The sequence below is a fragment of the Lissotriton vulgaris genome, chromosome 6 (assembly GCF_964263255.1).
Source record: "Lissotriton vulgaris chromosome 6, aLisVul1.2, whole genome shotgun sequence".
Lineage (NCBI taxonomy): Eukaryota > Metazoa > Chordata > Amphibia > Caudata > Salamandridae > Lissotriton > Lissotriton vulgaris.
This window is the reverse complement of record NC_141694.1, coordinates 503024154-503047881: the sequence shown is the minus strand read 5'-3', so window position 1 is coordinate 503047881 and position 23728 is coordinate 503024154. Positions and strand designations below refer to the sequence as shown.

Here is a 23728-nt window from a genome sequence, read left to right as displayed (position 1 = left end):
AAACTTACACATACTTACTCCCTTAAACAATCACTTATAGAAACACGTACTTATTTATACAGGAACTCTTTCAATCTCTCATTCTCACATATACTCACTTATATACACCAATACTCACATATACTAGTTTAAAACATATGTAGTTACTCACAAAGACACTATTGAAACAGTCATTCACTCACTAACACACCCAAATACACACTCATCCACCCATACAGCCCTGCACACATGTTGTCTTCAACACATACAGTGAGTCACTCATTCATGCATCTATGCACTAAGTAATACCCCCCACCGAACCATACAGACACTCAGATACTCATACTGATACTCAAAAAACCAACTAATAACCGATATAGACACTCATGTAGCTACTCACCAACCCATGCAGCCGCTTATACACAAAGTGAGAGACTGATACAGATATTTACATATTTAAACATTACTCACTAACCCATGTATTCACTAAGATACACTTAATCAGTCAGTTATACAATCAATTTTACCAAAAAAAATCATCCATTTAGACACTTATATACCCATTTATTCTTCCATCGGCCTTGAGATATACATATATAAAACATACTTAATTTTCAGAAGAACACACATTCACTGACCATGTCATGAGTGATGTAATAAGGGTATACAACGTTTAGCACGCATTTGTTACAACGCACTACCATTACAACGCATGCCTTACCACGCATACCATTACAACGCATTGCGCTGGGGGGCGCTCTAGGATAGGGAATAAGTTTAATTTTATATCCAACACCTTCCCTAGTGTCCACGGGGACTGGAGTTGGAATATAAAATTATACTTACCACTATCCAGCACCTCAAAGCTCTATGCGTTGTAACGGTATTCGTTGTAAATACCGCGTTGTAAAGGTATGCGTGGTAATAGTATGCGTGCTAACGTCATACATCCGTAATAAGTGATGTAATCAGCAGTGCATTGCTGCCGCGCGAGTTATAGTTAGCTGAAGTGACTATAACGGGGAAATTTCTATGGTTTTGTACGAGTGAAATGTTAAACTAACTATAATGCCCCTGAAACCTATGTTTTATTCAGTGAATATTTTTATAGATATATAGATATAGATATATATTCGCTGAAAATGTCAGTTAAAACATACTATTTTAAACAAAACCACTTAAATTCACCAATTAGAGTTATTTCAAGCAACTGTAATTTGAGCCCTACGGTAACTATAACTAGTCATGCACAGTCTTGTCATCAAGTATGTCATTTCAAATATTACATTCATGTTATCAGTTAGTCATACAACAGGTCATCAGTGATGCAATACTTGACATCATAATAGTGTATGGCGAGAGTGCGAGTGATAGTTACTTTAGGGCTTGAGTCATACACTCACTCACTAATCCATTCCTGCGCTCATCAACTCATCCAGCCATCCATCAATGAACTCACTTATTCAACCATTCATCCCTCTAATGACTCACTCACCCAATAGTTTTCCATATATTCAGTCCTTTACTCATTCATCCATGTCCGCTATTGCCCATCCAAACATCGACTCATTTTCACATTTATCCTACAGCAGAGCTTTTACCTCTTCTAGGTTCATTAGTGAGTCCAGTTTTTTGCTTTTCATTTGGGCCTTGCCCTGCTGATGCTGAACACGCACTTCTTCAAAGAACAGTACATCACAATACAACAAGACGAATCTGTCTATCAAGTCCCAGCTATCTTTCCAATCAGTTGTTGAATTGTGTGTGCTTCTGACGCCATAAGTGAGTTCATTGATGGATGGCTGGATGAGTTGATGAGCTTGAGTCCTACACTCTTTAATGTGTATGTGGCCCCCTTAGCCAACTTAGCAAGATCTTTCGGCTTCACCCCGGTGTCGTATGCCGACGACACCCAACTCCTTTTTCCCTTGAAAAACCTTACACCTGCAATAAAAAGATCTTTTGCAGATGGCATGAGAGCCATTGCAGAGTGGATGTCATCAAACTGTCTGCAGTGTAATGTATGGAAGACGGGGGGTCATGTGTTTTGGGCAAGCGGCGACACACTGGGCATCCGACTGGTGTCCCTTAGAGCTGGGCCCTGTCCCTATTCCCAAGAGTACAGTCAGGAATTTGGGAGTGCTTTTTGATCAGCAACTTACTTTCAAGGGCCACGTCAATCAAGTTGCTGGAACCTGCTTTCGGGCTATTGGTATGTTAAGACGTGTCTTCCCCTACATACCGGACCATCACAGAAATACGCTTGTACAGGCTCTTGTCATCAGCAGGGTTGATTATTGCAATGGTTTGCTCCTTGGAGCTAACGAGGAGCAACTCAGTAAACTACAGGTAATCCAAAATACAGCTGCAAGGATTATCCTGAATGCCCCTCCAAGGACACCCTCATGTCCCCTGCTGATGAGACTCCACTGGCTTCCAGTGAGGAAACGAGTCCAGTTTAAAACTCTATGTACTATCCATAAGAGTATGATGGGGGAGGGCCCAAAATACATGACCAAAATCTTCCAGCCCTACACTCCAGGGCGCCTTTTGCGCTCCAGTCATCAGCAGTTACTGCAAGTACCCAGAGTAAAAAAGACCAGACAAGGCGGCCGTGCACTAGCCCATGCCGGACCAATACTCTGGAATTCTCTGCCCCCGGAATTAAGATCTCTCTCTAGTCACCTGACTTTCCGGAAAATTTTAAAAACCTATCTGTACCCTAGCAAATAATGCCCTGTAGCTTTCTACCTTCAGTTTGGACACACAATTGAAATTAGAACTCTCTTTGCTGCAGCAATAGCGCGGAGATACCCCTTCGGGGGTCTAGTCTGGCGCTTTATAAGAATATAAAATAAATAAATAAATAAATACAGCCCTGTACAGATAATGCATACATGTATGCATACTTTTAAAACGGTGATAAACAGAACACCAAGTCCCAGAATGCCAAGCGCAACATAGGTCGGATATACGACTCACAGGTGTATCGTGGAATGTGGAGAGCTCTGTCACAACCACACATACTTGCTAAATTGGGGAGAATAACTTTCACTTTTTAACTAGACAGACGTATCACTGTTATCGCTGTTTATTTCCCTAGGGCAAAATGTAATTTTGAAAGACATGGGTAAAAACATTGGTCTGAATTATTCAGAATGCCGACAACTTGAGTTTTCAAGGCCATGCGCATTTACTGAACAAATATACAGAAATCGTTATTCTCGGAACTCACCGCAACCATGAATTGCATATGGTTGAATTTAGCAAGAGCAAATCTAATACGCGATTAGAAATAAAATATCCAAATATCTGAAATGCATTTTAGTATTTCTGCCAATTTCTCACAGTACACGAAAGCTGCATGATGCATGCAAGGAAGGCCTGGTGATTATAAGCACAATTGCAAACCATTTCCCATCGCTGCATTCTGTCAACGATTCAACGTCTAGCCTGCTGCATCCTCTTGTGCAAGTAGTTGAAGTTTGTCCTTCAACTGTTTGTGCTTTCGACGTTTCCGTCTTCTGAAACGTCCGGGGAGCTTGTTCTTAAGAGATCGAAGAACAATAGAATTAGGAGGGTACCTGGGCGGGACACGTTTAGCCTCGAGGATGTTAGGGCAGTAGTAGACAAAGTAAATACATTGCACAAGACGCGAATTTCCCATTCAGTCTGATTACATCCCACGTAATGTGAGGTCCATTACTCCCTTCCTGCCAGCCCCCTGAGGGCAGGGCGCGCAGAATGAAGGATATAAAAGGCTTCCTGGAATGCACCGCGTTTTCATTCCCCGACAAGCTCCTCAGAGCGTAACATGATGCATCAGCCATGGGCCGACTCTGTGAAGCATTGCCTCCTGTTCATGGTCCTTGTTCAGGCCTGCACTTCCTGGTAAGCTCCTGTCTGCTCTGTTGTTTTCTTGTTCACATCACGTATGCTTAACCCCCCCTTGCCATGTTTAAGCCGTAGGACCACACGCATCCATGCATGAGCTATCTTTATAACATTCAAACGTGAGTATTATCATTTTACAGCTTTCTTTAAAGTTAACGGTTTAGCAATACTATTACTCTCGTTGTCAGAAAGAAGCCAGCGCAGCAGCTAACAGAAATCGCACTCTTCTGTCTCACACCTACAGTAGCCTTCCTCCAGTCTCAGTACTTGGGGTGAATGCTGTATAAAAAGATTGTTTAGCTTCTCACGTGTTAGGGAAAGCTCTAAAATATGTCGTGCTGATGGATACATAACTCATCTGTGTTTTTTTAGGTCCGGCGTAGCCACGAACTTTTGATTTTACTAAAATGATATGCATATTATACCTAATTGGGGTTTCAACCGGCCTTACTCATCCATTGGTCTGTTATTGGGTCATTCATACCCTACTCTCCACTGTAGCCTATAGCATGGGGCCGTGGGGCAGCCCAATTCAGCTAATCTAATTTAGAGCACGTCCTCACCGTAAACGTTTTCTTAAGTGCCAAGGTCTACTACAGAAATATGTGCTTTTTGAAACTAAAATTTATATTTTTGCCATCAGCCAGTTTTCTTAGATTGATGAGAGGTCTGCAGCTTTCACGTTCAAAAAGTATTGCAAAAACCAAGACAAAAGAGGACAGGCATTGACAAAGCCTAATGGTTGGTGATGAACGCCAGACCTATTGCCTTTGTCAGTGCTTGTTTACTTTGTATTCTGGCAGTTGCCGGCTTGATTCTTTTGTTTTTTTCCAACGGGACAAACCAGGGCTTGGGCAAGCTGGCGGACGCTCTTCGTGGCCTGCATCATTCTGCTCAAGGGTTTGCAGGTGGACAGTACTGACGCAGACCCAGTGAACCTGACTCCCTGCAGCAATAGGAGAAGGTTTCTGTCTTGGCTTTTCGTGCTGGGCGCCGTGGTACCCTTGTGGCCGTAGATGAGCTGAGTGGAGATCTACAGGTAGAGCTAGGCCCCGCGGCCCTGAGCAGCGGGGGCTGTGGTTGCAGGGCATGCCCGAGAAGTAGATAACCCGGAGAGGCACCCTAACCCTAGCCATTCAAAGCTGTGGCTTTCAGAGGCTGGTGTAGGAAGGCCTCCTCTGGCAATCGGGTCGAGGCGGAAGACCTTGAGTTTTCACCTTCATGTGCGAGCTCAGTTCCCCTGGGGGGCAACAGCCCAAGACGTGACACGGAGGGGACCCAGAAATGATGATCAGAATGAGAGAGAGCGAGGGCTAAACCGGTAAGCCACCTGGTCGGACAGAGGAAGGTCTGTCCTCCCGGGTGGGCCCTTTTTCTCCCCCCCTCCACCTGGATCCCCTTATGAATCAGTGGTGTACGCACCTAGGGCCAGATATACGACCCTTTCATTTAGCACCTCGCAATTCGTGACACATTGCAAGTCGCAAATAGCGAGGCGTTAAATTAAATGTACAACAGTATGTTTACGCTGTTTTGCGATTCCCAATGGGGTCGCAAATTGCGAGGCTCATTGTGAATGCCAGCCCTCCCAGGGATGGTGGCCTTCTGGGCTCAGCGGACCACCATGTCTGGGGCTGCTTTTGAATCAAGCAGCTTCTGTTTTTTCAAATGCAGCCTGTTTTCCTTAAAGGAAAACGGAGTGCATTAAAAAAAAAAGAAAACTGAAACTTTTTCTTTTCATTTTATGAGGGCAGGCAGTAGTCCCTGGGACCACTGCCTGCCTTGAAAAAATATTTTGCATGCGTTTGCAAAGGGGAAAGGGTCCCCAGGGGATCCCTTCCCCTTTGCATAGGCATGCAAAATTATTTTTTCGCAATGCATTACCACCTACGGTATTTGTGAGTGTTTTTTGCAGCTGCGATTGCGGTCGCAAAACATTAGTACATTGTTTTGAGGCTTGTTATTTGGAAAGGAACGCCCCTTCCAAATATAGAGTTGCAAAACCTATTTAGCGAGTCGTAAACAAATTGTGACTCACTAAAGAGGCTATGTACATGGCCCAATATGATTTTACATCAGCAAACGGATTCACACACCTGTTTGCGCATGCAAAACGGGTATTACATCTGGCCCCTAGCACAGCACAGCTCCCATAACAGAGTTTGATTTGGAAGCGTTCACACTGGTTTACAGAGTAGGGGGCGGAAGTCCTAAAGTTAGTAGGCGGGGCAATTGCAGGCAGTATATACACTCCCAACTGCTGAGACCTGAGAGAGGCTGCATTATTATAAAGTGAGTCTGCCTATAGCCCATTCTGCTCGTGCACGCAGTATACGTTCCTTTACTTTTCTTTGCCTTTTGTGGCACTTGTAGTTCCAAAATCATAACTGGACCCAGTAGCAGACAGAAAATAAAAACGCGGACTAGGTGAGGTACTCACGTACCTCAGAGCCCTGTGGCCTGTATGGTTTCGCATGAATGGAAGAATAATGATAGGAATCTGGGCGTGAGATACTCCACCACAGTTGCATGCCTTTCGTGCAAGCTGCAAGTCAATAAATTACCTTGCAAAATGAATTTCCTTGGGTATTGTGAACATGCTACCAATAGTGATTCTATTTCTAGTCACAGAAGTAATAATAAAAATACGGCATATAAAAAACTTAGGGCCAGATATAGGTCGCCAAATACCGGTCGGTAACGGCCGATTTCGGCCGTTACCGACCGGAATTTGGATATTGAGATGTAGGGATCCTGACTTTACAGAATTGGTAAAGTTACAGATTTAGTATATTTACCGGTTTGGTAAAATACCGACTCAGTAAATTTACAGATTCTGAAAATCAAGATGTAGGTGGCACTGAAAACAGTGCCACAGGCCCTTAGGAATGCTTTATTTACCACCAAATAATACTTGGTGGTAAATAATGAATTTCTGTGTACATGCACATCTGTGCATGTACACCAGTGCCATGCTGCACACATACATGCCCTAAGGGCATGTATGTGTGTCACATTGCACACTAGCCAGAATCAGGGGTGCAACAGGGTGTCAAAGTGACACCCTGTCCCCCTTGTAAATTTGGTAATTTTACCGAATCGGTATTTACCGATTCGGTAATTGACATTGATTCCTGTGGGCCTCAATGCCCATAGGAATCAATGGCAATTACAAAATCGGTAAATACCGATTCGGTAATTACCAAATCTTACCAATTCGGTAATTGAATCGGTAAAAATACCTACATCCCGATTGCCAGTTCTTAAATACCGAATCGGTATGATTCGGTATTTAAGAATCGGTAATCTGGGATTACATACATCTGGCCCTTAAATTCTAAACACCCCCAACTGTCCTCAGCACAGATTCTGAATACCCATGGTCCTCCCACTAGACCAGATAACATTGTGAATAACTGATTACAGGTGCTGGTCTATAAACCGATGGGCCAGATTGCTTTTGGAAAATACATGCAATCCAATTCAAACAAACGGAACTCTTCATTGTAGATCCTTGTGGTTTTATGGAGGCTCCAACCTACCCCAGACGTTTGAAAGCTTCCGAACATAGAAGCATAGGAGATGGTGTAACAGCCGCTGGCTCTACCAAACGTCTGCATCAAAATAACCAGGAAAGATGTGTATCAGTTATCATTATTGGGCAAATCGCTTATGATCAGTACTGGGAAGTCATTCTTCCAACTGTAATCCTGCCATCAGGAATCAATACTCTGCAGCTATCGGTTGGAATGCTATCCTGAGTAATTGACAGTGGTTAGGATTATTGCAAGCATTCCTCTTATCACCTGGAATGTGAATGCTCTAACGCCCTAAGTGGCTAAGACTATGCCCAAACATGAGTCCCATGCTCACTGTGCCACTGGATCCAAGCTACACCCAACTGCAGAGCCCCGATCAGGTCTTAACCCCTTCCGTGGTGATGACGAGCTCAGCTCGTCATGAGGCTTACCTGCTGTGCGCTCATGAGGAGCTGAGCTCGTCATGTAACGCGGTATTTACAAAAGCGCCGTGCACAGCGGGAAAAGCCGCCGCAGCGATGCGGTTAAGTTGCAGTTCAGGGAGGACCTTGCCTTGCACTTCTGGCTGGACTGTTCCTATTGCTTCAAAAATCCCTGGGCTTTATTGCATCACTACTATTCTTCCAGGCCCCGCTGACCTCTCTCAATAGAAAGCCAGTAAAATTGAGTAATTGACTTTCCCTGTTCAGCACACCTAATGTATCCCACCATTTGCCAGCTACAGGCTACTCACTTCATGATAGACTCTATCAAACCTGTGATCATCCTCAATACCGATCACACAAATTCATGGGCGTAGGAAGAATGGGGGACGCAGGGGATAAATGCACCCTATATTTTGTAGTGGGGGAGACATGGAGGACAAGGGTGGGCAGGACGAATAGACAAAATAATTTCCCCTCTCTATTCTGCCTTCGCAATGCCATTGGCACATCAAAGCACTACCTACAATGGCCTTGCACCTCACCTGTTGTACTGCACACATCCAGGAATTTTTTCTCACCTCGCCCTCGCCACCAGCGTTGCCTGCAGTCTGCACTTCCAGGACAAAGGAAGAGCAGTTGTTTGATGATTGTTGTCTGCATTCTGCCCCTCCTCATTCCCAGCCCTACCATATTGGACAGTTTCACACTACAATTCAGAAACTCAAAGGCTAATATTTTGTTGAAATGTTTATTTTGAGCAGTTGAACCTCGCTCCTGAAAATAGGGACAATTAGTATCAGACATAGTCTAAGCACACATCTTGCATTACATTGTGTGTCAGATGGGTTGGTCTGGCCTAATAGTTCCACAAATGACATTTAAAATATCACTATTTTGTCTTATATCTTTCTTAGTGCTACTCAACCCAATCCAGGGCATTGGAGCAATTACATCACACATACACATTTTAAATTGACAATAAATCCTATGTGTGTAAATCAATTTACAGGATGTGTTACATAAGATAGTGAGGGTTACAAGGTGTTGGAGTGACATGTCCTTTCCTTCTCAGTTCACTGTGCTATATTAAAAGAATTACAATGTATGAACTGCAAGTAACTAAAGGCTCTCTGTGATAAAGGAATAACCCACTTACCCATCTACATAAAATAAAAGCCCATCATCTGTGTGACACATAATATGCTTTGCGGGAGACATATTGATCCTATATACTACTTGGATTCAAAACTAGGACTAGATAACACATCTGTCTCTCCAGCAAGTGCATTAACCCCCAGAGTTATTTTACCATCATTATTATTTCCTGAGATTTACTGGGTACATAAAGATCTATGCAGCAGGTGCCTTAACCTCATACCATATTTTAAAATGCAGACTTTCAACCAATTAAGCAGAACAGATATGTTGCCACTTTTCTCCTTGTTGCCATTTTTTACTGGCAGAGTTTTAATAAATAATTGTATAAGTGGAGGCCTAGATCTAGCGCTGGGGTTGCATCACTTTTTTGGCACAACTCTGATGCAATATCTAATTTGTTAAAGATCAGATTGACGTGTCACAAAACAAGAATGGGACATATTTAAAATCATCAAAATGGTTATGCACCTAGAAGCCATGCTTCAGCCTTTAAAACTGTCTTTTAATTTATGTACCCAATTGACCAAGTTCTTTGACACTAAAATTCAAATCAATGTGGATGCTTTTCATGTCACGGATGCCGCTTTAATGAGGATGAGTGACCATACGGCACTGCAGGTAGATTAGTGTCTTCTCGTGGCCAATTGCTCAGTACCTAATTTATAAAAGAACAAGAGCCAGGATCAACGTTTTGCTTGGTGGCCTTGACTGGTGCTATAGAAGTTTAGGTGCCAAATGCCACTTCATCTCACTCTTGCAGGCTCTTTTTAATTCCTGCTTTCTCTCTTTGTCAATGTTTTCCGCCTTTCATTTCCTCCTTCTCTTCCCCATTTGCGTTTTCTCTCTTGCTCTGGATCAAACATTGTTGAGAAAAAATAAGCACTGGTCTCTAAAAATGAGCACTGGCAGGGCCACCTGCAACTACTGGATCAAGTGAAGTTCTAACAAGCACACAGACTGGTGAATGTGCCTGTTCCTGTATGGGTTAGTACCAACCAGATCCACACACAGAGGAGTGGGTAGTGGGGTACAAAAGGGATATCTGGGGGCTACAAAAAGATCAGAACAGCTATTGGGAAGCCATTGGAGGTTGTAGTTGCCATTATGAAATTAACATTGTACATGTTTAACAACTTAACATTGTGATTTTTTTTATTGTTTTGTAGATACGGAAGATTTTGAATTTTGTAAATGCTGGAGTCCTTTGTGTATGGGGATAATGAGAGAGGTGCATATGTTTGCCTTAACCTGTGTTTTAACCTTTTCCATTTCCCTCGAAGAACCAATTTCCTTCTGCGGAGGCATATCAGGGTGATTTTTGCTTTTGGGGATTCTAAGAATAACCAGTCTGATAAGGTGCACGATTGTACCAAAACGGGATTTAGTCAACACCTCTCGCTTACCAATAGCCCGACCTGGTATGAACGAAGCATGACATGAGTCAGCGTGTCCAGCACACAAGAGAAATGCTCCGTTCTCGATCTGTCTTGATGGCTCTCCGGTAACACTGACACTTTTGAGTTCGTTGATAGTAAGTGTGAGTGTAGTGAAGAAATAGGGGGCCAGGAAAAGGGCATTAGAAATTCAGCAGCTAATTCCCAAAGATGGCTCTGTGGCAGGCACAACATGCATGCTGGTAACTTCCTGCTCACCCTGGGTGGTGGGATCCACTCAGTGCTTGATTTGTAAAAAAAAAAAGTGCCAAAACTCCCGTCAGGAGGGCACTGCAGCTAGTAACACACATTGACCCTTTCTGCGCTGCCAATATTAGTAGCATCACAACTACTAACTATCACACTCTTACAAGTGCGTCAATTCAGGTTATTTCAGGCCCCCAAATCTATAAGAATGGCTTGGATGGTGGGAAACATCTGGAACAATGAGGCCAGAGCCACGAATTCCGGAAGCCCGCAAGTGTAACCATGCTTGCCCGAACAACGACTTTGCCTTAACCATGCACATGCATGGTTCAGGCAAATGCATTCTAGTGATCGGGATGGACGGGGAAAGAGGAGAATCGGTAAGCAGACATGGACAGGTAAGTGGGGCTGGGGCAGTGCCTGGGATTGGTTTGTAGTAGTCTTCAGTCTTGGTGGGGTTTCAAGATAGTTTTATGGGGTGGTAGGGGTTTGGGGTAGTGGTGAGGGGTGGTGGTGTTTGGGGTAATTTTAAGGGCTGGTGGGGGTTCGGGGTAGCTTTTAGGTGTGGGGGTTTGGGGTAGTTAGGGGTGGGGATGCAGGGTAGCTTTTGGCGGTGTTTTTTTTTGGGTTGTTATCAGAGGTGGAGGGGGGTTCGGAGTAGTTTTCAAGGGTGGTGGGGTTCAGGGTAGTTTTCAGGGGTGGGGGTTCGGGGTAGTTTTCAGTGGTGGTGGGGGTTCAGGGTAGTTTTCAGGTGTGGGGGTTCAGGGTAGTTTTTCAGGGGTGGTGGGATTTAGGGTAGTTTTCAGGCATTTGCGGGTTTGGGGATGTTTTCAGGGATGGAGGGGCTGAGGGATAGTTTTCAGGAGGGGTAGGGGTATTGTTTTAGTGTATGTTTTTAGGGCTCAATGAGGGGTGGTGGTAGTTTTTAGGGATTAGGGGAAGGCAGGGTCGTTTTTAGGGCTCAGGGGGAGGGGGTGGTAAACTTAGCCATGCACTCCCCTTCACCATGCATGCATTACCCTGAAAAATCATGGTAAAGGCACGCGTGGTAAAGCAATGCATGGTTAAGATGTGGTTGTTGTACAGACCCCATTGTTTAGGTATGCAGGGTTGAGGAACTCGTTCCAGCATACAACCATAGGCTGCAGTTAATAGTCATTTTTAATGTATAATTAATTAATAATTGACTGTTGTGGTATCTCAGACCATGACACCTTGTGGCACACTGCTACAAGCACCAGTGTTGAGAATTAAGTAGCGGTGCACAGCACCGGAAACCACCGGCTCAAATTAAGCACTGTAATTGCTACAAGAATATGCCTTGATTTCAATTGAGGAGACCGCTCAGGCCTTGAGTGCCTACAAATCAGAGTCGCCAAAAGACCCCCGTCCTCCTCACATTCTTGATGTCAATTGTAAGGCCATCAACCCTGTTCTAAACAAGCTTCTAAATCAGCCAGTTCATTTTGCCACAGTGCCCAGTGGTTGGAAGAAGGCCAAGTTGATTTCTCTTTTAACACCTTCGACGCTCATGACAAGCTCAGCTCGTCATGAGGTACACCTCTCGTACACTCATGCCGAGCTGAGCTCGTCATGAACAATGGGAATAAATAATGTTCAGCACAGGAGGGGAAAACCATCAGCATTGATGGTGTTAAACAACCCCTCTGCAGACAAGACCAGTCTTGCCAATTTCCATCCCATTTCTCTGCTGCCATCCTTTACCAAGTTTTTAGAGAATCTTATAAACAAGCTGCTCTCTGATTTTTTAGAACAAAATGTTATACCCAGTCGGCTACCAACCGGGTTTCAGCACCGAGACCACACTGTTAGAGGTCTCATATACAATTGGGCTAGCAGTAGATCAAGGGAAGCAGGTGCCACTGATTTTCCTTGATTTTTCAGAGGCTTTTGACCTGGTCTCTCATTTTATACTCCTGCAGCATCTCGAAGCCATAGGTGCCTGCAGTTCTGCTTTGAAATGTCTCAGTTCCTTTTTGACAGACAGGTCCCAGTCAGGCTGGATTATCCCATATACCTCTGATCCTAAACCATTTGGTTATGGGGTCCCTCAGGAGGCTGCACTAAGCGCCACATTGTTTTCAATGTGTATGCAACCACTTTGCCACCCCTAATTGAATCCTTTGGCAGACAGACAATATCTTATGCAGATGATAACTAACTGCTCCTCACCCTTGACAGAAATTAACTGATAGTGACTTCCAATGTAATACTAAGAAGGTAGAAATTCTGCTCTTTGGGGTCTTCCCGCCCAGCTGGGACAATGACCTTTGGCCAAGGATGTCCCCCTGCTGTCTCTCCCTACCATGGTAGCATGCAATCTTGGGGTAAAATTCAATACTACTGCTTCCTTCAACACCTAGGTGTGGTGGGGGTAGTAGGCACACTGTTAGAGGTCTCAGATACAATTGGGCTAGCAGTAGATCAAGGGAAGTAGGTGGCACTGATTTTCCTTGATTTTTCAGCGGCTTTTGACCTGGTCTCTCATTCTACACTCCTGCAGCATCTCGAAGCCTTAGGTGCCTGCAGTTCTGCTTTGGCATCTCTCAGTTCCTTTTTGACAGACAGGTCCCAGTCAGGCTGGATTGTCCCATTTGCCTCTGATCCTAAACCATTTGGTTATGGGGTCCCTCGGGAGGCTGCACTAAGCTCCACATTGTTTTCAATGTGTATGCAACCACTTTGCAACCTCTAATTGAATCCTTTGGCAGACAGACAATATTTTATACAGATGATAACTAACTGCTCCTCACCCTTGACAGAAATTCACTGATAGTAACTTCCAATGTAATACTAACAAGGTAGCAATTCTGCTCTTTGGGGTCCCCCCGCCCAGCAGGGACAATGACCTTTGGCCAAGGATGTCCCCCGCCATCTCTCCCTACCATGGTAGCATGCAATCTTGGGGTAAAATTCAATACTACTGCTTCTTTCAACACCCAGGTGTGGGTGGGGGCAGTAGGCACCTGCTTGGGCATGCTAAAAACATGAAAGTTCCTCTAACTCGCCCTGCAGCAGAAACTTCAACCTCAAGGCTGGATTATGCCAACTCTCTGTACTGGGGCTTATCAGCCTATCTCCTGAAGAGATTACAGCTGGTGCAGAATGCTGCCACCAGGCTTCTACTACACTTACCAAGGAGAGCCCACATTCAGCCAGGCCTAAGGGAACTGCAATTGTTGCCTATAAAATAATGTGTGAGGCTCAAAGTTTTGGTTCTGGCATACAGAGCTTTTTTACCACAAAGGCCCTCCGGATTTGTCAACAGATTCGCTCCTTACCAACCAGCTCGGTCTCTCCAATCATACAATGCCTGGTAATAGTAATTCCTCATTTCAGACGGAAAAAGTGGAATGGCCACCAGGAACTGAAATGCCCTCCCAGTTCAGCTCCCTGCTTCCAGGGACAGTCTGACCTTTAAGAGACTTCTTAAGACCTGGCTCTGCCTTTTGGTACAGCTGTTATTTAGGAATCAAACTAGCTACTTACCCCTAGGACACTCTATTGAGTAGCTGTTAAGCTTTACAAGTCTTTAAATAATAATATTAATGTGTAATTGCTTCACCGGATTAGGGTTGAAAGAATTGTTGTCCTTGGATGGGAACAGGATGAATTATTTTGTTTTCGGATGTAGAATAAAAAAGTTCTTTAAATGTTGTAAATGTTTACAAGTACAGAACAAGCATGTCCCTTGGTAAAGACGTGTTAAGGTAGATTAGGGTGTCGTCTAGGTATTGTTGGATGGAGATATCTCTTTCCACCAGTTATAACTTGGAGGCCATGAGCCCTAATGCAAACATGTTAAATGTGACCCCTCTCCACCAGTTAGCTGCCCTAAGTCCTCGAACACCTTCACTCTTTAACCTTCTTAAGAATTTTCCACACAAGTCTGTCTGTCACAGAAGGTGACTGCAGTGATATGCCTTACCTCATTTAAGATGAGATATAAAAGATGTCACTGTCCGCACATCACATTGTCTGTGCTATTAATGTTCATGATGGCTGAACTTAGCACAAGACCATAATAAATATAAGCCCCTTTATTAAAACATAATTTTACATTCTCGACAAAGTCTGAACAGACTACCCCACCATATCACGTTTGTGCTATGTTACTAGTATCCTATATGAATGATCACCTGCCTAAGTTTACACTATCCAAAGGCGAATAGTAGGATACTTTTTTTCCCAGTCTTGACAGTGACGCTGTAATGCACGTATGTTCCATTTTCCACAGTGATACTGTAAAGTTCACATTTACGAGTGTCGGTTAACCTTTTGTTGTGTTCTTCATCGCTTTTTCCTTATGTAGGTGAAACTTCCCATTTTTTACCATCATTCAGTTATCTTCACACTTTAGAAGAAGTATATGTATGTTTAAAAACAATACATTGTGTTGTGCAATAGCTCCTCCTCAGACAAACTCATATTTTAGCTGCTCACTTCCAAGACAATGGAAGTAGTTTCCCTTGACACTTCTGCGAGTTTCCCTTACTCATTACTGTTTGCCTCAATAATGATATGTTTAATGAAAGGAAAAGACAAGGTCTTCACTACAGCCAGTGTATGGGCATAATTTTTAAATCTAATTCCCCCTCCACCTCCAGTCAACGTAGAGTGATCCTGGATATCTCGTTCAATCTAACTTAGCTTCAGGCCCTGCTAAACTAGTAGAAAGTGGGACTAAGAGGCACATATAAAGTGTCTTTTAACCCCCTTACTTACTGTTGGTTGGCTTTCTTATCAATCGTTTTTCACCCTTTTAATTGATGAGTGCATCTCTACGCATGCCGGGTTCACATTGTCTCCATGTTTTTGTTTTCTTCCCTGATGCATGACCCAAGTACTGTTTCTCAATGTCTTATAATCCCAGCTTCCTATACAAACAATTTTCATGTACTACAAAGCTGGCCAAAAGGCAAATACAATTCTTTCTCTTCCCTGCTTGATCTCCCTCTTCACACTTCCCAAAAGTTGCAGGTTTAAATATATGTGGGATTTACTCATAGTAAACTTGATGTACATTATTTGCCGCACAAGACACAAATCATGAGCCTAAGTGCAGCACACACAGTTCTACAAAGAGGTGGTCAAATACACGAGGCCATCAAGTATCGCAGCCACAAATGAGGCTAGTGAACAAGTAACCCTCCATGGCTCTATATTTTCCAGTCTTCCAGATCAAGGGCATCTTCACTCAAGCTTCTCCGAGAAATCAAAACATGCATCTCTAAATTCTGTAACTTTTAGGCAAATATTGTCCTCAAAGTAGCAAGTCACCAATAATCCTCCCCCTCACATCTCAATATTGTCAATGTTAACATACAAAGGGTATGTTTTTCCTCTGAGCTTCTTAAGATAAAAGCAAATACACTAACCACACATATGCTTCAGGGAAATGATGTCCATACCAGAGCTACCAAACCAGGTCACTCATTTTCCTGATAGCAATAACTATTCCCCAAATATTACTTCACTGTTAATAATCAACTCTCCAAATGTCACTTGTAAATAAATCATCATAGTCTTGAGCAAGGCCTCTACACCTTCAATCATTGTTTCGATTAAATGCTCAATATTATGGCTCAAATAATCCTAGCACAAGGCATATTGGTTAGTTTGGGGCATTTTATAGTTATTGTGAAATTCAAATATAACAAAGCTTTTGTTCTTTAGTGCATCCCACGCACTACTCATTTGTGACCTTACACCACTGTATTCATTCGTAAGCTTCACACACAAACATTACGTTTCTGGTGTTCATAACTAACCCTTCATATCGGAGCTTTTCCCACACATCTAATTCTGCATTTCTCACTATACCTATCTTCTGTGAGCATCTCATCTGTGTTTCACAAAGCAGGCAATTTTACATTGGTAAGAATCTCTTCAACACAAACACTGTACATTTCATTTTTGTGAGCATCCTTCACAAGGCTAATACTTATTGCAAATGTATCTCATAGTGTTGCTTACATTTGTGTGCAAGATAATGCGATTTGAGTGCACTCTGAACTCATATCATCCACCTGCAATAACGTTTCTCATAGATTAGACAACACAAGTTTCTGTATTGTTTTGTGTACTTTGCGATACATTTAGAGTTTCTCCACCCTCCATCCACAGGAATGCAGGTGATAAACTTCCAGTGTTTGAGAAACTATTTTTGCTCTCCTTCTTGTGTCCTGCTAAACCAGGCGCTTCCAAAAGGGATCTGACTGACTTCAATACTCAAACACACAAAGAATCCTATACCATACTATTAGACCTGCCAACCTTAGGGTGGTCTTTGACTGAATATTTTGCCTGCTTACCTCCTCTTGTTGCTGATTTTTCTTTCTGGCCTTAGGACTTAGAGCACTTTACCACTGCTGACCAGTGCTAAAGTGCATGTGCTTCTCCCCTAAACATGGTAACATTGGTGTATACACAATTGCCATGCTAAATGTACTTGTAAGTACTTTGTACAGTGGTATTCTATATACCCAGAGTCTGTAAATTAAATGCTACTAGTGATCCTGCAGCACTGATTGTGCCACCCACATAAGTAGTAAGCATGGGCTGAAAATTCGTTTCGCTTGCGGAATTTGCGGACTTTCCGCGATTTCGCGATTCACGGATCTTGCGAAATCGCGGTAAAATCCGCGAATCAGCGGGGACGAATTTTCAGCCAAGCACTTACAGGGTTACAGCAGCAGGTGCAAAAGTTGAAGCTAATTTTTTGTAACCTTTTACAAAAGGGTTACAAAGAAATTAACTTCAACTTGGGCACCTGCTGCTGTAAGCCTGTAAGTGCTTCCTGGCGCCTCGTTACCTACTTGCAACTATTCTCTGACCCTGCTCTGACCCTTGAAGCAGGGTCAGAGAATAGTTACAAGTAGGTAATGAGCCTGTCACGAAAATAAAACCTCAACAGGAAGCACTGACAGATATAAAAACAAGTATTTGCAATGCAATAGGTCTCGCATTAGGAAAGTTTGAGCTATTGGTCTTGTAAATGACAATTTTTTTCATTTATGTGTTGGTTTTGAAAATAGCCAAATTAATAGCTTTGTCATTTACAATGCCAATAGTTATAACTTTCGCAAATGTGACACCTATTGCATTTGTAATGCAACATGTTTTGTATTTACGTGACTTAGCTGTATTGATATTACAAATTACAATGGCTTTTAATTTTTTTAAATAATTAATACTTAAATAAAAGTGATTTAATTTATAATGGCAATAGCCTAAACTTTTGTAAATAACTTTTGTGAAGATTGTGTTCAGTGTATTTTATTGTGATGAAAATCTAAGAACAGAAGTGAAATATTAACATATTTTTGTGACATTTGTAATAAAGTTTGAAACATTGAGAGAACATATTTGAACCAGTTGTTGTTGAATGGTTGCGCAGATTGATGCTGGAGTGGTGCTGAGTGGTGCTGTGGTGGTGCTGAGTGGTGCTGTAGTGACGCTGAGTGGTGCTGTGGTAGTGCTGAGTGATACTGGAATGGTGCTGAGTGATGCTGGAGTGGTGCTGAGTGATACTGTGGTGGTGCTGAGTGGTGCTGTGGTGGTGCTGAGTGATAATGTGGTGGTGCTGAGTGATGCTGTGGTGGTGCTGAGTGATGCTGTAGTGCTGCTGAGTGGTGCTGTGGTGGTGCTGAGTGATAATGTGGTTGCGCTGAGTGATGCTGTGGTGGAGCTGAGTGGTGCTGTGGTGGTGCTGAGTGATGCTGTGGTGGTGCTGAGTGATGCTGTAGTGGTGCTGAGTGGTGCTGTTGTGGTGCTGAGTGATGCTGTGGTGGTGCTGAGTGATGCTGTGGTGGTGCTGAGTGGTGCTGTGGTGGTGCTGAGTGATAATGTGGTGGTGCTGAGTGATAATGTGGTGGTGCTGAGTGATGCTGGGGTAGCGCTGAGTGATGATGTGGTGATGCAGAGGGCAGAAAGGCACAAAAAGCAGTCTAACAAAGGGCAGAAGGGCAGAAAAACAAGGGAAAAACGAGTCTAACTGAGGGCAGAAGGGCACAAAAAACCAGTCTAACAGAGGACAGAAGAGTAGAAAAACAAGGGAAAAACGAGTCTAACAGAGGGCAGAAGGGCACAAAAAACGAGTCTAACGGGGCAGAAAGGCACAAAAACGAGTCTAACAGAGGGCAGACAGACATAAAAAACGAGTCTAACAGAGGGCAGAAGGGTACAAAAACAAGGGAATAACAGAGGGCAGAAAGGCAGAAAAAACGAGTCTAACAGAGGGCAGAAGGGCAGAAAAATAAGGGAATATTGAGTCTAACAGAGGGCAGAAGGGCACAAAAAACGAGTCTAACAGGGGGCAGAAGAGCAGAAAAACAAGGGAAAAACTAGTCTAACAGAGGGCAGAAGGGCACAAAAAATGAGTCTAACAGGGGGCAGAATGAATCCCGCCCTGCGTGTTTGTCCATGAAGATGCCACCTTTTTGTGAAATACCTCTACTCAACCGGAGTACTTTCTACTGTCTAATCAGTAAGTGCTCCCTCGTTGGCTAAATGTATAGGGGCAGATTTACAATAACTGGCGCATCCCCAGGGATGCGCCAGTAATTGTGCGCCGCAGCTCCGCCACACATGGTGCGCTGCATTTACAATGCGGCGCACCATGTGGCAAAAATGGCACAGATGCGTCAATGTGCCATAAAAGCAGCGCATTGCTGGAGCTGCGTCGCGCTTGCGACACAGCTCCAGCAATGCTCTGGGAGGCCCTATCTCCCCAATGCTGCATCAAGCCTTGCGCCTGCCTCAAGCAGGTGCAGGATTTTGACGCAGCATTGGCCTAAAAGTGACTGAGTGAAATCTTGTAGATTTCACTCAGCCACTTTTAGGAGGCGTTCCTGCGCAGGAACGCCCTCCCTTGCGCCGGAAGGCCTCCTGATGGCGCAGGGCTTTACAACGTGACGCATCTCTCAGATGCGTCATGTTGTTAACACCCAGCACCATGGCGCATCTTTTGTGCTGCTGCTGCGTCACAACAGGTCTCGGTAGAGGGTGGAAGTGGTGAACCAGAGGGTGGCAGTGATGAACCAGAGGGTGACAGTGATGAACCAGAGGGTGGCAGGGGTGAACCAGAGGGTGACAGTGCTGAACCAGAGGGTGGCAGTGATGAACCAGAGGGTGGCAGTGGTGAACCAGAGGGTGCTGGGCCCATACACGACCGCATGGGTAACTTCGCCATGCAAGCGGCCCGCGAACACGCAAAAAGCCCCGCGAACACTCTAAAAACCCAGCGAACACGCAAAAAAAACCACGAACACGCAAAAAAACAAAAATCCACAAATTTGCACGAATTCGCGGGTTTTGCGGATTGAGAATTTGATTGCCCATACTTAATAAGTAGCCCTTTAAGCATGTCTCAGTCCTGCCACTGCAAAGCCTGTGTCTGTGCAGTTATACTGCCATGTCGACTTGGCATTGAAAACGTCTTGCCAAGCCTTAAACTTCCCTTTCATTATATAGAAGTCACCCCTAAGGTAGGCCCTAGGTAGCCCATCGGTCAGGGTGATATGTTACTAAAAGGTAGAACATGTACTTTTAGGTACATGTCCTTGTAGTGAAAAACTCCTACATTCATTTGTCACTACTGTGAGACATACTTTCTCTCATAGATTAACATTGGGAATTCCTTAATACACTCTTTTAAGCTGTAACTTCTGCTTAGAAAGGAGCAGCTGCATATTGTTTCATACCTTTAGACTGGCATTGATAAATCCTCTTAACTGGTAAGGTTGGATTTACCATTATTATTTTAGGTGTGGCACTTTTAGAAAGTGAACACATTTCTCTGCTCTTACAGCTCAGTGTGCCTGCAGCCTGTCTCCAATATTAGTCCAATTGCATTTTGAGGCCTAGGAATGTTGCAAAGAGCATTCAGTATATTCTTCCTTTTTTGTCTCAACTTTGTTAGCTTGGTGCTCGAAGATGCAATATTCAAAAACATGTTTTAACGCAGTTGGTCTAATTACTATGTGAATGTAAATAATAATTGAAGCATACTTGCTAACTGTGACCACATGCCTGCCTTTATCAATCATTCACTATAAAGCTATGCATTTGCATTCGTTTAACAGAGTGTACAGCTCTCAGACAATGGGCGATTTTTACAGGGTCACTGGAAAGTCCAAAAGGTTATCCTTGTCCCGGCCAGAAATTGTGTGTCTCCTACACCCCTGCACAAGTTGTGTGATCTTGTGCATCGCATACCTGCAGTTCGACTTTCCTGTTTTCCCAGTTGCTGTGAGAAGCAGGCATGCTTGTGAATTGTAAATGTTACACAACTCAGCGTAGAATCTTTAACTAGTTGCACATCAATTGTGATTTATTGAAAATTACTAGAACATTCCACAAGACTGAGGGTCGGGTCGCTCAAAACACATCCTACAAAGTGACTTAATTGGTGAAATGATCCTTTTATTTTGCCCTTTGGAGGAGTCAAGCAATATTATTTCTTCTCGAGACCCTTTCTGTATCACATAACCAGCAAAGGTGAAACCGCACTACATGATAGTGGTTGTGGATTTGTGCTCTGGCTGTAGCTAGACAGGATTTTACAGTAACATCCAGTATTGGGTGCCCTTATTTCTTAGTGGGGAGTGGACATCTTGTAGAAACTGAAAAGGGGAAAATTTGTTTGCTCTTTTGGAGCAATTTAGAGAGTGGTTCGGGAACACCTTTTCATATATTTTGACATGCATAATGTTTTATTTTTCAATACATTATATAACCTCTCGGGTTCTATTAATTTATTTAGCAGTTTTCTACAGGGCATACAAAGTCTGTGGGTGCCTGAGTACTTTACTAGAGTAAGGATATTGATACTATGAGAATTAAGCCTATTGTTACTGACCAGCACTAGAGGAAAAACCTGGGCTGCAGAGATATGAAGTTATTAAAAAAGAATATGTACAAATACGATTACTCACGGTATATTAAACATTACACCAACTGGTCTTGTACAGAATAAGGAGAAGTCTGGTAAAGTTGTCCTTGAAAACCAATTATTTATCTGTACATATTGCTGTTATGTTTCAGATGCATTGCTTTTCCTATTAAAGTAGGGAGCCAGTAATTGCTGCCCATTTCTTCATGTTGCTGCTCTACCAATATGACTGTTGATGGACTGATCAGGATCTGTTATCGATTCCTATTATCCTCCTACTCATTCCTGTTCTGGGAGAGGCTTTTGTAGAGTCGATTTTGTATTGGTCAGTTTTGATGGGGAACATCCAATAGCATACCTACTGCGCTTCCAGGCTAGTCACTCCCTCTTCGCAAGTTATTGACACATGTGCGAACCGGAGGATGTTTTTAACACATCATTTTGTTTCCTTGTTTGAAGTCACCAAAGGGAGTGATGCATTTTTTAAACTGTCGGTTATGGTTTTTAAGGAGAAGCATTGGCACCAAATTACAGTCTTCTGGTTCATTTATTTTCCCAGAAAAATAAACAAAGAAATAAATGACAGATTTCCCTATATTTTGCAAAACTGGCGGTTTTTTTGTTTTGTTTCTGGGAGTGCCGTGTTCTTAGAAGACAGTAGAAGTGACGCTCAGAGTAATAATACCAGTTGCACTGCATCCTACAATGTGTGTTGTAGGGCACACACTGGGATATGAACTCAGGTTTCTGTGCTGTATATCATCTCATTTTGGTGTATTTTTTCAAAATGATTGACAACAATAATTCACAAATATAGAATTTTAGAAAATGTACTCATATCTGTAATTCACAAAAAACCTAGGTATAAAGTTGTGTAACGATTCGTGTATGTACGGCTCTTTAAGGTTTAGTTGTATTATTTTTGCGGGGGCGGGGTTGGTAGTTGCTGCTTTTTTTTCTTTGCTGATGCAGAATAGCATCGGAAAAAAGCTTTGGCAAATCCAAAAAGGTGGTGTAACACAGTTGAAAGGAGAGACTGCATGCATTTGCCAATGCTTGTTGTAGTAGTGTGTTGGTTTCCAATAAAAATTCTAAGAAAGAGGGGCAATCACACAAAGCAATTGGTCAGTAAGTTCTATTCCTCAAAAGCTGCAGAAAAAAGCATAAAGCGAACGTAAAGAATTGGAGAAGCTGAAAATGAAAGATATGTTGGCGTTTTTGGAACAGTTTAGAGAGTGGTTCGGGAAAACCTTTTCGTATATTTTGACATGCATAATGTTTTATTTTTCAATGCATTATATAACCTGTTGGGTTCTATTAATTGATTTGGCTGTTTCTACAGTACATACAAAGTCTGTGTGTGCCTGAGTACTTTACAAGAGCAACGATGTTAATACTATAATAATTAGGCCTATTGTGTTACTGACTAGCACCAAAGGGAAAACCTGGCATATAAAGTTATGAAGTTATTAAAAATAGGGATATGATCAAATACGATTAATCTCAGTATACTAAACATTAAAACAACTGGTCTTGTACAGAATAAGAATACGTCTGGTGAAGTTATCCTTAAAAAACAAGGATTTGAATTGAGCCCAGTGAACCTTCAGAAGGGGAGATTGAGCCCAGCTACACTGGCGAGTCCTAGAAGATAGTGATTATCCTTGTATGGGGTATGGAAAAGATCATAATGTGACACAATGCAGAGCAGAGCTAGGGAACCGTGGTGGGAAGCCACAGGCAGGAGAAGTAGTGTCGACTGTAAGGAAGTCGTCTGATAATTTTTTTAAACTTTCCTTTAAAGCTTAAATTACCCAGACGCACAGTACAGATGTTCAGGTTTGACATGTTGACGATAACTTTTAATTGGTATGTTTTTATGTTAAATGGAACTGGAATTGTGACAGACTTGGCCTCTCCATGCAAGGTCTCACGTTTCTCCTCCCCCAACATTTTGAATAGATTGCAGGATCCAATTTTCACATAGAAATGTTTACTTTATCGGCCACACCCTGTTTGGGTTACTGTCAGATGGCCTTTTCCTTTTCAATGAAATGCCCCAGATAATTTGATATATCCCTTGTGGTTAAAGGGAGCCGAACGGTGCCCAGACTGTTAGTGAGTGCCAAGTGAAAGGGCATGCAAACATAAATCTTTCAGCGTTCATTAATTATTTAC

General features: G+C 43.0%; 1 protein-coding gene across 1 annotated transcript in view; it reads left to right on the top strand.

Annotated features, from left to right (window-relative positions):
• The first annotated feature begins 3776 nt into the window (after positions 1–3776).
• Positions 3777–23728, top strand: part of LOC147707494 (CD109 antigen-like) — a 502391-nt gene continuing 482439 nt past the window's right edge. The window contains exon 1 of the mRNA XM_086926510.1: positions 3777–3870. Coding sequence (XP_086782636.1) covers positions 3794–3870 — 77 coding nt within the window. The 5' untranslated portion in view covers positions 3777–3793. The remainder of the gene's footprint in view (positions 3871–23728) is intronic.